The sequence below is a fragment of the Trachurus japonicus genome, unplaced genomic scaffold (assembly GCF_045865225.1).
Source record: "Trachurus japonicus isolate A0001 unplaced genomic scaffold, Traja_1.0 AP030901.1".
In the NCBI taxonomy this organism is placed as follows: Eukaryota; Metazoa; Chordata; class Actinopteri; order Carangiformes; family Carangidae; genus Trachurus; species Trachurus japonicus.
This window is the reverse complement of record NW_028221034.1, coordinates 10,629-28,471: the sequence shown is the minus strand read 5'-3', so window position 1 is coordinate 28,471 and position 17,843 is coordinate 10,629. Positions and strand designations below refer to the sequence as shown.

At 40.4% G+C, this 17,843-nt stretch overlaps 2 protein-coding genes across 2 annotated transcripts; one reads left to right on the top strand and one right to left on the bottom strand.

Annotated features, from left to right (window-relative positions):
* Positions 1–378: 378 nt before the first annotated feature.
* Positions 379–3,168, bottom strand: LOC146959923 (protein FAM216A-like; the record flags this gene model as incomplete). Its single annotated transcript, XM_085772782.1, has 4 exons — positions 2,936–3,168; positions 2,805–2,833; positions 687–772; positions 379–505 (listed from the first exon to the last, which is right to left on the bottom strand). Coding segments are annotated over exons 1-4 (313 nt in total), but the record flags the coding sequence as incomplete, so codon positions are not given.
* A 3,732-nt stretch (positions 3,169–6,900) lies between these two features.
* LOC146959922 (uncharacterized) lies at positions 6,901–16,070 on the top strand. Its single transcript, XM_085772783.1, has 11 exons — positions 6,901–7,019; positions 8,992–9,430; positions 10,207–10,324; positions 10,583–10,684; positions 10,777–10,877; positions 10,982–11,083; positions 11,185–11,311; positions 14,484–14,588; positions 14,680–14,835; positions 15,213–15,334; positions 15,688–16,070. The coding sequence occupies exons 1-11, from the start codon at positions 6,908–6,910 to the stop codon at positions 15,845–15,847; spliced, it is 1,644 nt and encodes a 547-aa protein (XP_085628909.1). The 5' UTR covers positions 6,901–6,907; the 3' UTR covers positions 15,848–16,070.
* The last annotated feature ends 1,773 nt before the right edge of the window (positions 16,071–17,843 follow it).

Genomic DNA, 17,843 nt, shown 5'->3' with positions numbered 1-17,843 from the left:
TCTACCTTTATTTTGAAGGAGCTTTAACACAAACATCTACCTTTATTTTGAAGCAGCTTTAACACAAACATCTACCTTTATTTTGAAGGAGCTTTAACACAAACATCTACCTTTATTTTGAAGGAGCTTTCATACAAACATCTACCTTTATTTTGAAGGAGCTTTCATACAAACATCTACCTTTATTTTGAAGGAACTTTAATACAAACATCTACCTTTATTTTAAAGGAGCTTTCATACAAACATCTACCTTTATTTTGAAGGAACTTTAATACAAAAATCTACCTTTATTTTGAAGGAGCTTTAATGCAAACATCTACCTTTATTCTGAAGGAGCTTTAATAGAAATACAACCCTTCTTGAATGAACCTGTCTCACCTGCTCGTATGCGTCTGTGCAGCACGTTCATGTAGTGTTGCGTGATGACGTTGCGTACGTGTGCGGTGCTGCAGGAGGCGGCGACGGTGTACAGATACTCCCTCTGACCTGGGGTCAGTGTCGCGTGCTGAGGGACAAACACAGCTCAGGTTTCACTGCTGAAATCCACACTCAGACACACACACACACACGTCCACCATTATGTTGTATCCTTTCACTCGTGTCAATCATAGGTTCATACAGGAGGCGAGTTACACTTCAAAGACGAGGTCAAAGGTAAATAAACCTGTTGATTTTGTTGGTGTTACCTTCAGGAACGGAGCTTCAGTCATGGTTTTAGGGATTTCTATCACCGTCACATGTTGGCCTCCTGCTGTTGAAGATCTGTTGACGTCTTTTAATGCAGAGAAAGAGTTTATGTTACACTATGTTTAGAGAAAAGCATGTTGGTGTAAGCAGGTCAATATGAGAGAAGAACAACTATATAAGCTACAAACTATGCAACAGCTGATTCTCTACATTCTCTTTTTTTGTAAGATTTCGGTTGAAGATTGCCCAGATTTGTTCTCAATGACTGATGAATGTATACTTACTTATTTATTTGTAAAAAAGGTGTTCCCGCTGGGCGAAATTTATTTTGGAGTCTTTTAAGCAGCGCAGAGATGTGTTGTATGTCTGAAGTCTTTCAGTCCCGGCAATTGTTTTGTTTTTGTTTTCTTTTTGCTCTGTGTGCGTATGTATGAATGGATGTGGGCATGCATGCGTGTGTGTGTATGTGTGCGTATATGCGGACATGTATTGTATAAAAACATGTGGATGTGTGGGCATGCATGCATGCATGCGTGTGTGTGTGTATGTGTGCGCATGTGTGGGTATGTACTGTACTGAAGAAAAATATGTAGTACACGAGCATGTATTCCTTGTTCTCTTGTGTGTGCCGGTGTTCTGTATTTTGTTTTGTTTTTAGTGTGTCTTATAAGCCCATGAGGGCTGGGCACCTATGGTGCATGACACCAAGTTTAAATTAAAAAAACTACTACTACTACTACTACTCTACAATCACTAAAAATGATGTCATTCTTCTTTTTACCGAGATATATATTATGTCATTTTTTATTTTGTGTGCCCAAGAAAAAATTCCAATTAATGTATCAGTTCCTCTTCTTTTTTTTCCCTTCTCATGCTACTTCTTCTTCATTAACTGCATTGCAACTCCTAATTTCCCCTTTTCCTGGTGAAGCAATCAGTGGCGTGCACAGACTTTTTGAAGGGCAGGGGTGAAAAGGAAAAAAAAAGGGCACATATAGAAGAGGGCACTTTAGCACAAGTTGTGGCTCCTAGAGGGCACTTTAGGACGAGTTTTTCAACAATAGGGCCACGAGCCCCCCCACCCCCCGTGCACGCCACTGGAACCAATATACCAGTAAAGCAAACAAACAACAAAGCGACTTCCTTAGTGATGAGCTGCCTCCATTAGAAGACGTGTTGCATTTTAATTTCACACCCAAAGGAGCTGAAAACATAATTTTGATATTTTAGAGTTCATGTAACCCTAACTCTCTAAAGGCCCATAATGTTAAAAAGTGTTTAACTAGTGATAAAAGGGGATAAAAACAGGGGATAAAAACATAAATATAAAAGTTATTTTCCGGTCTAAAACGTCACCTTTGACTGGTGCACTGCAAAAACTAGAATATTTGTCTTATTTCTAGTCAAAACAAATCTCATTATACTTAAAATAAGACTCATCACATAAAAAGTAGTTTGTTTTTAGACACTTTTTCCTTCTTTCAAGCATATTTTCACTTAAAATAATCTGATAGTGGAGCAACTTTCACTGGCAGATTTTGTGAAAATTTGTTTGAAACAAGTGAAAATGATCTAAAAACAAGTTAATTTTTTAGGTGATGAGTCTTATTTTAAGTGGAAAGAGATTAGTTTTGACTAGAAATGAGACATTTTGACAAGAAATAAGACAAATATTCCTGGAAAGAGAGTTTTTGCAGTGTGAAATGTGTTGTTTTGTTAAACCAGCTCTCTCTCTCTAATTAAGACGAGCACGTGTAAACTTTCCTCCTGTGACTCGTCAGGTGTGACTCAGGTTCAGGTTAAGGTGTATTTGGTTTCCTCGTCTCTTTTCCACCAGCGTGTGTCCTCATTAAACCAAACCTGCTGCTGCTCAGCTTTCACAGCAGCTCGGACACGGACACTGGGCTTGTTGTGTTCATTATTAAGCACAGGAAATAGTGTGATAGTGTGCGTGCATCTGAAATCTGAGCCGGAGTAAAGACAGTGAAGTATGCACAGATACACAGGAAACAATGACTATACTGTTTCTTATTATTATTCAGCACATTGTGGGTTTTTATTGTACAGCATCTGCTTTCAGTTTTAATATTAGTGCTGAATAAAAGACTGTTACTTACCCAACGATGACTCATCCATCCAAACTCTCCTGCAACAGAGAAACAAACATTAAAGTTAGTTAACCTCATTAAGCTCACAGGTTAAAACAGATAATGAGAGGAGAATAGTTTTATAAACATACAGTATTTACCTCGGTGGAGCTTTGTGTCCATGCAGCCGCTCCATCGTCCGACTCTCTGCAAATGTCACCTGTTTCTTCATGACGAAGAAGACGCAACAAGAAGTCAGAGATCCTTCGTTCAGACGAGTGCGTCCGTCCACTCCGAGTCGGTCCAGATAATTGAAGCGAAGAGGTCGTCTGATCTCACTCACAACCTCAGAGGTCAGTGGGAGTGTCCATGAACGTCTCGTGAAGCTGCAGCTGGGTCACTGCAGGGAAACAAGAAACTTTAACAACACGAGTTCAACACTTTAATTAAGAGTTTTGCATGATCTTTGCATGATGTTATTTTAGTTTCTCCAGAGTTAAAGCAGAAGTAAGTGATATATTTGTGTTAATATAAGTCTTAAATAGTTATATCTTCCAACAGCAATCACTTACATAGAGTGTTTGGACCGAAACACGGGTCTGTCAGTCACTCTGCTCTGCTCTGAGCCGAGGAGAAAACATTTATCGTATCCTACAGTTTTATCCAATGAGGAGAGAGAACGGCATGCAGGGCTGTGTGTGCAGCCAAGGAACGCCGTGAATGTGGCGACGTAGGGACGAGGACTGTTATGGTGCGTTCAAGGAAACTCGTATTTTTCCGACCGTGAAGTCGTACCAGTTCGATCTGGTACGAGTTCACCGGTCGGAAGTTACGAGTGGCCGTTATAGTGACTTTCACCGGTAAAACAGGTCGGAAAAACACGAGTGGGTTACCTGGAACACTACAAAGTCGTAAGTTGTGACTTGAAGCTGTAATTTACGATTTCAAAAGCCTGCCTGGAACGCAGCATTAGCGAAAACGACCGGACCACTTACTTCTGCTTTAATATGACAAACATAAATGTAAATAACCGTTAACTGTATGTGAAACTGGATTAACGGTCCTTTTGTCCCTGAACAGGAAAAGCAGGCCTGTAAAATAAACAAGCACAGTGACTAAATAGTTTTGTGCATCTCCACTCCTCTATTGCACAATGAAAAAACAGATTTGTGAAGCTTAACATCTTTTTTACTTAGATTTTTTTTGTTGTGCGATGATTAAGACGACCGATTTTTCCCTGTTAAAAGGGTTTTCCATGGAGTTTTTCCTCAGTGGATGTGAGGGTCTAAGGGCAGAGGATGTTGTTATGATGCCATGTGAAGCCCTTTGAGACAAACTGAAAAACGGGTTATACAAATAAAATTGCCTTGCCTTGGCTTGCCTTGCCTAAGTGTTAATTACATATAGGGTACATAGAATATTACATTATGGGAATATTAGTGTTTATATATAATATAAAGTGTTTTAGTATAAAATCCTGTATTTATAACTATCACTCTTTGTTTTGAGCTCTGTCTTGGTCTCCACCCACTCCACTGCTGGAAAATATGATAAAAATTCAATGCATAATGATTTTAATTGTGGATCCATGTCCTGCCTTCACACACATTACGAGCTGTGTGTTATGTGAACTGTACGGTGGCCCTGAGAGCTCAACTCACAGCAACATAAGAAAACACATACAAACACATACAAAGACCAAATATGCTAAAAAAACAAAACCCATGTGACATGTGAATCATGTGATATTGATGTTCAAATATAAACCCAAACTGGTCTGTCACTTTACTGTGTCCCCAAAAACACTTCCTGTTGCATTGTGAGATTTTGAATTTATTGCACGTTTGCGTCTTTGCAGTGTTTTGAGCCCTCAGGGCCACCGTACCTTCAACCACTAAAAAATAAAGTTTGATTTCAATAAAACTGACTGTATGAGCTGTTTTATGTTTTGTTAATGAAGCTGTTGTCAGTTTCATGCACACATGCACACACACGTCCCTAATTATCTGTCACTGCTGCTACATAATTAACCCTTTCATTACTCTGATAAAATGCACAGCTGTTTGGAGGTAAATCTAAACCCTGGATGATAAAGTTTGAATGCAACATGTTCACATAAAGTAAATCTCAGTTTTCAAGCAGCTTTTTCCTGAAAAACAGAACTGGAATAAAACTGATACTTAAAGCTGGAGTCAGCTGTCGTCATGCACATTATTGGATGTGGGATGTCTTTGTGTCCTCGGTCGACCTCAGGGTTTAAAACCCTCTGAGTGGTTGTTTTGAATTCGAGCTCCACTCACTTTGACCAATCAGACTGAATCCATGACGTTCCTTATTGCATCATACACAACACAAATTGTGCCTCTGGCGCTTTGTCCGTTTGTTGGGATTGAAGGGAATATCCCATTGAATAATTGATACGTTCACTGTAACGCTGCCTCTGCGCAGGAATGCCCCTGTGTTTTGTTTGTATAAGGGGAATTTATGTGGAGCAACCACAACATCTCAGACAAACTACACACTCAGCAACACACACGGCATCATCATAAGATGACCTAAGATGTTTTAAAATGTCTACTATTGTAATCATTATTATCATTATTATTATTATCATGTTGTTAATAACCGAATAATAGGTCTCTACGTGATAGTTGCAGCACTGAATGTGGTTTGTTCACTGTGTGCAAACAAGTGTAAGTGTTTTCATTTGAAAATAGTTTTCTCAGTGTGACTCACTGCTGTGGCATGTTTGTGGTTAATTATACACAGGTGCATGCAGACACAGGTGAACGCTGACTCCTACTCACCTACTGCACTAGATTACCATGAGTCAGTGTGTATTTTAAATATAAACACACACAATTTATAGAAAATATACTGCATAAGACATTAAAAGTATTACCTACAGGGGAAATGTCCATTTTTATTTTGGTGTTTCCTGTGGCTCAGTGAGGGTCAAAGTTGTCCATTATCACTGGATCAATAAAACACAGTAGATAAGTTGTAAAACTGCTGATAGGTGAATGCATTGGAGTGGAGGCCTTCAAAATAAAGCTCCAGTGATCAGCAGTGTAGCAGCGTGTTGTGTAGAGTTAGAAAAGTTTTCACAGACGACAGATCACAACTGTTCTTTACTTCACCTCAGGGAGGGAAACACAATGTCTTCTGCATCTTAAACAACAGTCGTGATGGAAAAAACCACAAGACTTTCATTTTTCAAATCTGTCCTAGATTATCCCAGAGGATAAAAAATCTTAAAAATACAGTTTCTCATTTGGGAAATTCAACAAAAAAGGAGATTGCACAGACAACAGTTGGTTTTGTAGGGAAATTACAAATAAAGAATTATTAACAAGTTATAAAAGTTGATGGAGGCTCACTATTGGGCAAGATCAAAGTGTTTACTACTCATTAATCTGATTAATGACTTATGACTGTTTATAAGTTGATAGTGACTCATTGTTGTCAGTTTTACACTTTACAATGAGACTTTTTAAAGATGTATTTCATTTTATTTTTTATTGTGAACCACTTGTGCAAAACAGTTAAAGTGGTACCAAAAATATATTTTTAGCTGCTCCACTGTATCACCAGCATCGTCACTAATTCTAATAATTTATAACAAAGTCGCATCATAATCGAATCAATCTACCATTTATGACCAAGTGAAAATGCAAAATGCAAATTACAAATTACATGTGATGCACAATTTGCATTTAAACTGCAGCACCAGAGACAAAAAATCTATCTATTTCCAGGAAATGGTTACAGTACAACTCATATACACTATGATGTTACTGACACTACTACAGTTTCACCAGTGCAGCTCACGTTTCCAAAAAAGTGAAGCGAGAGTGAGGTTCAAAGAAAATGTCTGCACTTTTGAGCAACAATAATAAAAACAAATATACTTCTGTGACATAGTTCATGTCTTTAGCTGCAGTGAGAGTTATTTATCCATTATTAATGCACATGAGGTCATCCTTCTATTTGCCAGGCAGAGCCCAAGTGGAAAGCGAAAGTAAAGAGGAGCAGCCAGGCAGAGGAAACCCCCATATCTGTCTTTATAAGTACCAGTGCTGAGTCGGACAGAGCTCAGAGCAGCTGCAGCGAGCCGTGAACAGACAAACACAATGCCACGAAACGTGAGGAAATTCTTTGGAAGAAGGAATACAGGGAATACAGAGCAGAGGAGCGACGGCAAGACTCCTCTAATCATGGAGAACAACAACAGTGTGCACGATGGTGAGTCTGCTCTGCTGCTGTTACCATGGCTCTGATTTGTGGTTGTTATGGGCTGTAGATATTCATCTTCCTCTATTCATTATTTGGAAAGTGCCTTGAGATAATGTCTGTTGTGGAATGGCCCTTTATATAGATTAAAAACTGACTGCACTTTGTGGCTTGTAATCGGGAAATCAGGTTTTTAGCCATGTCCTTGCGTGTGTGTGTGTGTGTGTGTGTGTGGGCACCTCTCTCACTTCTCTAAAACCTAAAAAAACCCCCAATGTATGTAAATATGTCATGTACAAACCAAAAACTGAGCTGCTGCTCTGGTTTTAATGGAGTTCAATCAAAATGAAGCAGAGACAAAGTCAAACCAGGTCAAACAACCGGTGTAAATACCACGAATGTTTCCTTTTATTCCGCCCGGCAACACACTCTCGTTTTATTGTTGTGCTTCATAATGAAGTTTTGGCCGCACGTTCTCCTCCTGAATGACCCACTGATGTAATGTAATGTGAAGAGAAACGTGTGACATGTGCTGGTTGTTTTATGTAAACTCATACCTCAGCATCACATCACAACCCGATCAACCTGTTTTTTTCTGCTTTCCTGTGACCAAAGGCAAAAAATAAATAACTGTTTGGCAGGAAAAAAGATTACCTTAGATTTCGTCAAAGAGTAAAGAGTAAAAACTGCAATAATGAATAACAATACAGCAGAGACTGGATGTAAAGGCAGGTTTGTAGCCAGGTTTAATGAGAAATCAAGGGTTGAGTGTGTGGGAGGATGCAGCAGCTTGGCACTGTGTGAGTAATAAAGGGGAATGTAGTGGGTGAGGCTGAGGCAGGCTCTGAAGTCCCAAGGCACACAGGAAAGATCAATAGTAGAAAACATTTGGCGCCAAATGACCGTATTTGTCCTGCGATGTAAAAATGCTGTGCAGGTGTGTGGGAAATCCCCGCTGCCACACCCTAACACCTACACAAACATGTTGGGTGGAATGGAAACACTCCTAAGGTCGAAGAAACACGAGGAAGGCGGAGGAGGTTTATAAACCTGTCACTCAGTATGTTTACATGACAGTTGAAAAAACCAAATCATGACTTTAATCCGTCTATAATTGGACAACTAACATGCATGTAAACATGTTTTAGTCCAACTAAGACTGGACTTCTCCAGATTCAACTAAAACACTCAGATAATGCAATTGGAAACTGGTTTTCTTCTGCCTGTATATATACTCCTTAATCTGGCTGAAACTGGACAGTGCCATGTGCGCATGCTCCACAACAGTAGAGAAGCCAGCCAAGAAAAAAAAGAAGAAAAAAAAAGCACAGCTGGTCTGAGGTATCAGCTCTGTTTCAGTGCATTTCACAATAAACAACACACAATACAACCAGCAAGAAGATGTGTTTTATAAAAAAAACAACAACAACACCTATTTGATTTTCTCATTGCATGTAAACGGGGACAAGGATCTATCTATCTATCTATCTATCTATCTATCTATCTATCTATCTATCTATCTATCTATCTATCTATCTATCTATCTATCTATCTATCTATCTATCTATCTATCTATCTATCTATCTATCTATCTATCTTTTTTGAATTCCGTTCCATAAATCAATAAATACCATGTACAGTAACTGGAAAGGCCAATATAACACAATATTTGGTAACACTTTATAATAAGTACACACTATTAAGCATTAGATACTGAATTCATCATTTATAACACATGAATACTCATTAATATGTGGTTTATAAACACAGTTAAAAGTGTTTTACTCATCATTGATAAGCACTAACTTTATTTATAAACTACATAGGCTACTAATGAGTATTCATGCGTTATAAATGAAGAATTCAGTATTTATTAATGCTTAACTAATGCTTCATTGTGTGTAGGCTACTTATTATAAAGTATTACCCAATCTATTTGTATTTCATATTTACTAAAATCTTAAAATCTCTCTCTCTCACGCAGATTCTGTCCAGATCGACAACCCTCTGGCCCAGAACTCCTTCAATACCAACAAGGAACTGGCGGGACTTCTGGGTGTGGACATCCCCGACGTCTTCGAGGACGGCTGCTGCTGCATGGTGCAATCTGAGTCCGATTCAAGATTTCAGTCCCTGAACACGAGTGCCGTCGACCTCATACAGAAATCCGTGTCCGTGCACTTCCCAAAGCCGCCGACACTTCTGGACCAGAACCTTCCCAAACACCTGGTCCAGGTGAAGGACACGGTGCTCTACCAGCTGGTGAAGCTCGGCCCTGTGTTGACGTCCAAGGGGCTGATGGGATGTCTGATCGATTGCTACCATCGCCAGACGTTTGACCACATGGATAATCTCCTCAATCGCACCACCTCGGTCAAAAGCACCTTTGCGGTTATGGTCTGGGTCCAACATGTTTACCTGAGGTACCTGTCAACTACCTGCTCTCTCACCTGTGCTAGAACCCTCTCATTCTCTTATATGAGAAATTTGATACCACTTAGGCCTATTTATCTTTAAAGAGAAACATGAACTTTCTGCTAGCAAACAGTTTGCATAGAGTATATAGCTTGGCATACCAAACAAGGGGATACATCTAGAACGACTCAGTCTAACTCAACCCTAACTCTAATAAAACTACCTATCATCTTTTCTAACTCATATATTCAATCTGTTAAACAAAGAAAATTAGATAAATTTGTTTAGGCTACTATTCTATTGTTCACTCCAGAAAGTAACTGTAAAAGCTATAAAAAATACATTTTAGACTTTGGTTGATTGGGTTAGGGTTAGGGGTTAGGGGTTAGGGTTTAACAAACAAAATCATTAAAAAGTAAAAAATAAATAGGAGGATTTTGTTGCTTTTTGGGAGCAGCCACACTAACTGCTTCCAAAACTAAGTTAAGCTAAAATAAGCCAGGCTAAACTAAGATAAGATAAGCTAAAGCTTGCTCAATTGTCAGTAACATTGGGTTTCAATTGGGAGACAGGTTTGATTGACACATTATAATGAAGGTTTTTGAACATGAACCAGTGTTTATTGCTTCATGTATGATTGTCAACAACAGTTAGTTGCATGTACATTTTTCCATTCAAATGCTACATTACATTTCCACAGGTCCTTCAATGTAGGATATTGAGTAGCTACAGATGTGACACATGTTTGATGTTGACAGTCTTTGTATCTGTGGTACTTTCCCAGTTCAGAGCTGCTTGATCATCCCGACCTTCAGGAAATAAAGCCTGCCCAAAAAGTCGAAGTCCTGCGGATCAAGGAGTGGGAAGTGAAAGCAAAAGAGAAGCTGCTGGAAAATGTTCAGGTGACAACACTAAGCTAACAATAGCTATATCTGATATTATCAGAGTTACTCCATGCTTCATGACCCATAAGGAAATACATGCAAAGCACCTTTACAGTAAAAAGTGATAACGGTTTGTTGACTTTTCTGCTGTTGTTCATTTAAAAACGAAAACAATACGCATGAATATAAATAAAGTTAATTGAGGTACATTGATGTCATGCAGAATCCCAGACCTAATGGACGTCTGTACTTTATATTTTGTGTCTCTGTCCACAGAAAGATGTCAGGAAGTCTCTGAAGAGCATCCTCCAGAACGACATCAAAGATCCTTGTGACTGTGACGAATCTTATGTCAGACTTTACATGGACATTATTCAGGTACCAAGAGTTTGTGGTATAACTGTGATCAACCTTTGTTTCAGTCCTGTTGTTATTATGGAGGTAAACATTTCTGTTTGTCTCTACCTCAGTATGTTACTGCCATGGATACAACAGCGGCAAAAATCTCTTCAGAACTATCGGATCAAGTGCAAAAAGTTTGTTTCGAAGAGCTGCTGATGTTCCTTAAGAGGTGAGTGTCTGTAAATCTGCCTTTGTTTTGTACAGACCATGTATCATTAATCAAACTCAGCATGTAACATTGTGTAATTTACATAATCTCATTGGTTTTTGAAGGTATGCCTCTGAACAGACTGAGTCTCTGGAGACAAAAGCTAAAATGGACAAACCAGAGACGATCTGTTTCCTCAAGACTCTGAAAACCTGTAAAGAACTCAAGTAAGACTTTGTGCAATTTTGTCTTTTTGATATTTACTTATTCGCTTTTATTCAGAATATTTTCTGTGCAAACAAGGTTTATAAAGTTAATTTGCTCTCAGGTTCTTCGTGCAGACTACAGGCAGAGGCATCAGAGAATCAATTCTGAATGAAATGGTAGTAACGCTTCGAGAGATGGAGGCCTCTGCGTTGAGTCTACTGAGGGACATCATCACCGAACTTGCAGAGGTAGACATTCAACTCAATCACAAATACAGTGTCTTCTTAAAGGGACAATGAGGAGTTTTGGAAAATGAAGTGTTCTCATACTACATTTACCAGCCTCCGTGCGCACGGTGAAATTCTTGGACCGGCGCAAGACGGACGTCTTGCCAAGAATGTTTTCATTCATCAAGAATTACGTAAAGTCAGAGGTTCAAAGACGATCAGATACTGCCGTAGTCCCGACCATAAACGGCGATTCGGCGGCGTTATTCTCATGACTTGCCGGCAGCGTCCGCAAAACCGAAAGTAAGGAAACGCTGGTCAGCTCGCCCAGCATTTCCACCATTAATTAAAATAACAAAATAAGGATAGAGACAAAACGATATATTTATTGAAAATGGAGCCATTAACAAGTGTATGGAGTTATTTTTGTCTCATAAATATCTGTAAACGCACAGAAGGTGATCTACAAATGTTCCTTGGTTTGCACACGTGTTTTGCTATCCACAAATACAAATTTCTAATTTGTAAGTTGTATTTTGGTTTTTACAAATAAATGCGTATTTGTAAATATATTGTGTATTTGTAAATGTATAATTTTCCATTTGTAAAAACAAAAAAGCCATTTGTAAAACCGAAAATTCTGTTTGTGAAGTGTAACTCTGCATTTGTGGATCACCAATCACACACACGCATCTCTTTCTGCAATGACGTATTTCTGAGACATTCCTGCCGAGATCCACACAGATCCACAAACTCACAGCTGCTGATTCACAAAGGTCCGCTCTCCTCACCAGGAGGGGCAGTGTTGGCGAGTAGCTGAATGAAAACTAACGAAGAAGACTGCTACTGGCTTATCTCGAGAAATTATTTTAATTCCCACTGTTAATGCGTCACTTTATTAAGTTTTAATGTTTTTTCATGCGATAAAGTAACTGTTTAGATCCCCAATATGCGGTTAGTTTATCCAAATGACGCCTGTTTGGAAGTTTGCTCCGCCGTTTGCGGAGCAGTGAAGCTCCACCTGTGGAGCAGCTAAGCTAACTAGGCTACCACCGGACGAGCGGTCTATCACAGAGGCTACAGCCCGGCTGCTGTGGTTTTCGGCCGGCTAACCTCCGCTGTCATCCAGGTCTCCCCCGACTCGTTTTTTCCCCCGGAATGACGAAGCTGGTTAGCCAGCCCACCGCAGCAGCCCGGCTGCTGTTTAGATCTGATTAGATGTTTAGATGTTAGACTGTTTAGATCCCCAATATGTGGTTATTTTTATCCAAATGACGCCGGAGCAGTGAAGCTCCACCTGTGGAGCAGCTAACTAGGCTACCACCGGACGAGCAGTCTATCACAGAGGCTACAGCCGGGCTGCTGTGGTGGTCGGTAAGCCGCGGTCTCCTCCCAGGGGAGAAAACGACCTGCATTGTTAATGTCAACTGACTGACCGTTTCATTGTAAAACATTTATTTATTGATGTAGCGGTGGTGATTGTACATAGCCCATTATAGACTAAATAGTTTTGTTTGTTGATATAGCCTACTACACCACTGAATGAGACAACATTTATCTCCTAAAAATAATTCATCCAGCCGGCGGTAAACCTCTAAAAAACTGCCGGTAGATTGATGGGCTCCTTTTCTCCCCTGGGAGGACGACGCAGATTAGCCGACCGACCACCTCAGCAGCCCGGCTGTTGCTTCTGTGATGATCCGCTCATCCAGATGCAGCAACCGGGTTGGGGCTTGGTTTCTCCCCTGGAATGACGCCGCGGCTTAGCCGGCCGACCACCACAGCAGCCCCGGCTGCTTCCTCTGTGGTGATCTGCTCATCCAGAGGCAGCAACCGGTTTACTGAAGTGCTCGTTTTCTCCCCCGAGAAGACGCCGTGGCTTCGCCAGCCGACCACCACAGCAGCCCGGCTGTAGCCTCTGTGATAGACCGCTCGGCCGGTGGTAGCCTAGTTAGCTGCTCCACAGGTGGAGCTTCACTGCTCCGGCGTCATTTGGATAAAAATAACCACATATTGGGGATCTAAACAGTCTAACATCTAAACATCTAATCAGATCTAAACAGCAGCCGGGCTGCTGCGGTGGGCTGGCTAACCAGCTTCGTCATTCCGGGGGAAAAAACGAGTCGGGGGAGACCTGGATGACAGCGGAGGTTAGCCGGCCGAAAACCACAGCAGCCCGGCTGTAGCCTCTGTGATAGACCGCTCGTCCGGTGGTAGCCTAGTTAGCTTAGCTGCTCCACAGGTGGAGCTTCACTGCTCCGCGAATGGCGGAGCAAACTTCCAAACAGGCGTCATTTGGATAAACTAACCTAACTAATATTGGGGATCTAAACAGTTACTTTATCGCATGAAAAAACATTAAAACTTAATAAAGTGACGCATTAACAGTGGGAATTAAAATAATTTCTCGAGATAAGCCAGTAGCAGTCTTCTTCGTTAGTTTTCATTCAGCTACTCGCCAACACTGCCCCTCCTGGTGAGGAGAGCGGACCTTTGTGAATCAGCAGCTGTGAGTTTGTGGATCTGTGTGGATCTCGGCAGGAATGTCTCAGAAATACGTCATTGCAGAAAGAGATGCGTGTGTGTGATTGGTGATCCACAAATGCAGAGTTACACTTCACAAACAGAATTTTCGGTTTTACAAATGGCTTTTTTGTTTTTACAAATGGAAAATTATACATTTACAAATACACAATATATTTACAAATACACATTCATTTGTAAAAACCAAAATACAAGTTACAAATTAGAAATTTGTATTTGTGGATAGCAAAACACGTGTGCAAACCAAGGAACATTTGTAGATCACCTTCTGTGCGTTTACAGATATTTATGAGACAAAAATAACTCCATACACTTGTTAATGGCTCCATTTTCAATAAATATATCGTTTTGTCTCTATCCTTATTTTGTTATTTTAATTAATGGTGGAAATGCTGGGCGAGCTGACCAGCGTTTCCTTACTTTCGGTTTTGCGGACGCTGCCGGCAAGTCATGAGAATAACGCCGCCGAATCGCCGTTTATGGTCGGGACTACGGCAGTATCTGATCGTCTTTGAACGGGGGTAGCGTAGATTCTTCCACATTAATATGAGACTTTTTTATAACCAAATACAAACTCCTCGTTGTCCCTTTAACATTTTAAACAGAAGCATGTTGCATTACATGTACACATTGTGTTTCCATCCTGCAGAGCCACTTGAAGAAGTACTTCAAGTCTAATAACAAGCGGTTCCTCCCGTACCCTGCACTCGAGAAGTATTTCCCCAGACTGCACTATGGGATGGACGAACAGAAGGTGAGGAGGTCCCACAGCTGTCAAGTGTAAATAACTTTTAGATAAATGTTTTAATTGGCACTCTAACTGTGTCTGTCTTTGTGTCTCCCAGAGAGTGATGGAGGAGGCCTACAAGCTCATCGACCGTATGTACATCAAACATCTTGTCCGAAGGAGCCAGAGCAAACTGAAGAAGAGCTGGAGTCCTGATATTGCAGACGCAGTCACTGAAGACGCTGAGCTTCTCCACAGCATCATCTCAGACCTGGTGAGAGCAATGGTCCCACTGAAGGAAGCTAAGTGGCCTTTCTCTGAACTCTCACCAACCAGTAAAGTCCAGACAGTGAGCTAGTTAGCTTTAACTTCTTACAACTAGGCCATAGCTGTTGATGCTGGGGTCCAATGTATTGCTGTAAAGCAACATGTTCTGGCATTAGTGCAAGACCAGGCCAGCAGGGGGCGATGTTTCACAGGGAGTCTTTCTCCCTTTTGTAAGGAAATTAAACATCAAGATGGTTTTGAAACTGTCCTTTTAAGGTCAAATACCTAGTTGCACAGTGTTGCTTTAAATAATTGTTATCAAAGCAACAACTTCTTCATGTTCTACATTTACCCATTTACAATCAGCTTGTTGTGTTGTATCAGGCTCCTGGCGTCCAGCAGAGGGATCTCATGCTGCTGAAGGTTGTAGAGATATTGAAGTGTGACGACATTGAGTCGCTGAAGCTCGAAGGTGCAGCAATGCAGCAACACTGTCTCAAAATGAGGTAAACTCCTGCGTCTTATACCCATAACATTTTAGTTTAAAGTTTCTGAGGGAATTAAAGTAATTACATTTAATTTCTAGTGTCCAATGTGTGAACAGGATTTTCCAGCTTCTGAAAAGCTCTGTACTTTTTGTTGACTTTCTGTATTTCCTATGGTTTCCCGTTGGGTCACCCCCAAGTGGCCATTAGAGGAACTGCATCTTATCAATCATAAAGGAAAAATAAAACACAAATGTAATATATCATTAAATGAAAAAGAAATCCATAGAGATGGTGCAGGCAATGAATGAAAATATCAGAATACTTTGAAGGTAGTCCATCTCTTGTAACTTGAGTTTTGTCCTCACCTGCAGCGAGGACATGGAGCTGCTGCCGACTCTGCTGAGATGGAAAGGTTTCTCTAAACGGCAGGTCCAACAGGTGCTGGATGCCCTTCCTCCTGACCTTCAGCCCAGACCCGATCCGGACCGTCAGCCCAAGGCCTGGTTGTGCTGTTGCCTCGGAGCCTCATGAAGACTCAGGAGCTCCACAAAGGATGATGGGAACCTAGTTTAAAATGTTTACAAGACTTAGTTTGTTCATGAACGTTTCTGGTCGGTTCAGTCGTGTCTGGTTCTACTCAGTTCTTAGATCTTTTGATGTAGATAAAGAGAAGCAGACGAGTTTCAAGAGGTCTCATGCGTTTTGACACAGTTTTTGCCAAAGGATGTCTATGCATGAAAATATCACTTCATTGCTGTCATTTCAAGTGTCCTCATTTGTTGTGTTAACAAGAAGAATCCTATTCTGTGTTACACAGATCACTGCATTGCAATATTGTCCTTATTCATGAGGCTGATGTGTGATGTGAAGTTATAGTTTAAAAAACAAACAAACAAACTGTAAATATGTCTATATACTAATGAGGTATATAGACATTGTTAAAGATGTTTACATGTTCAAGTTAGGTAGGTAAGAGTTTTTAATGTTGTCATATTATTTATAGTTTTTAAAACTAAGCAGATACAGTTTTTGTTTTTACAAAACTTTGTCTTCTTTAAGCTGCAGTTATTCATTTAAATCAGTTTTTACTGTAAAAAGCAACAAATCTGAATTACACTTGAACTATTTCAGTTTTTATGAGATTTGTGGTACATCTTAAGTGTTTATAAACTCTGATCAGATGTACTGTAAAGAAAGTCTGTGCTTTTCTTACTTTCAAGAATAAAATTCTTGTTTGTGTATTTTTTTTGTGTATCCATTGTATCACACCACTAGATGGAGACTTCACATTGTCTCATTGCAACAGGACTTGGTGAGTAATCATCCCCAGCTTCACAAACAATCCTTTAACAGTGGAGTTGTATCATTGCTAAAGCTGTCTAAATTGCTAAAATATTTCATATGTTTGCTCTCCAAAGTTACAACAAAATCAGAATAACTTACAAATATAGGCTACTCTTTGTTTTGGGAATCACTGATCCAGTAGCATGTTTCCTAAGCAACAGGCACTTATTGTTAAAACTCCACAATTTGATCATTGGCTTTGCTGCTAAAAGCCCATATTTGGCTATATGTTTGACTATGTATCTAAAATTACAAGGATCCACCATATCCAACAAATAAATATTGCAATCTGTGCAATCTCCCTACCCGTTGCTATTTTTCATATTTTAAGATATTTAATTGTACCATCATCTTATTTAACCATAAATCAATCAGGCTAACACCTATGGGCAAATGTTTACCAGGTTCTGCATGTTTGACACATTAGCCTGCTAATGGGGGACAGCCCTCCATTCCGACACCCCTCCACTTCGACACCCCGCTGTTCCGAAACACTCCCACTTCGAAACACCGCTGTTCCGACACCCTCCCCCCCGCAGCTGTCCAACGTCCAAGGTGCTGAACCACGTGACATTGTTTACACTCTGTGTTGTGGCTTGTCTGTGAAACGCGCTGCTCAGGGACTGGGCAGATCTGTCCCACTTGCTTCCTCCCCGACTCCGTTGTTGGAGATCTCCACACAGTAATAGAAATACCAAAGTCCTTCTAGGCATATTAGAACGTCTCTGGAAATACTCCCCCCCCCTGCTGCAGCAATGAAGAAAGGAGTTGGTTAAGTTTAGTAAAAAGACCAGGTAGAGGCTAGACAGGCTAGAAGCATAATGAACGTTATATGTCATTAATATGAAGTATTTGCTTGTTTTGCAGTTAATTATGCACATGATCCGTTTGACCCCAAAAAGGAAAAAAGGATCAATGCGCCCTGCGCACTGGGGGTTTCCCCCACTGGCCTTTTCGGAATAGCGGGGTCTTCAGAAAAAGTAGAAAACCCTGCTATTACGATGAATGGAAGTCTATTGTCGGAAAGGCGGGGCTTCGGAAAGGCGGGGTGTAACCCTGCTAATGTTTGCTATTTAGTAACAAGTAGGAGCAGCTAGCTAGCTAAACCTAAGCAAAGTAATTTTGATCTGATGATTGTGGTAAATAACAGTTATTTCCATTTGTCCTCTGGGGAACATTATGC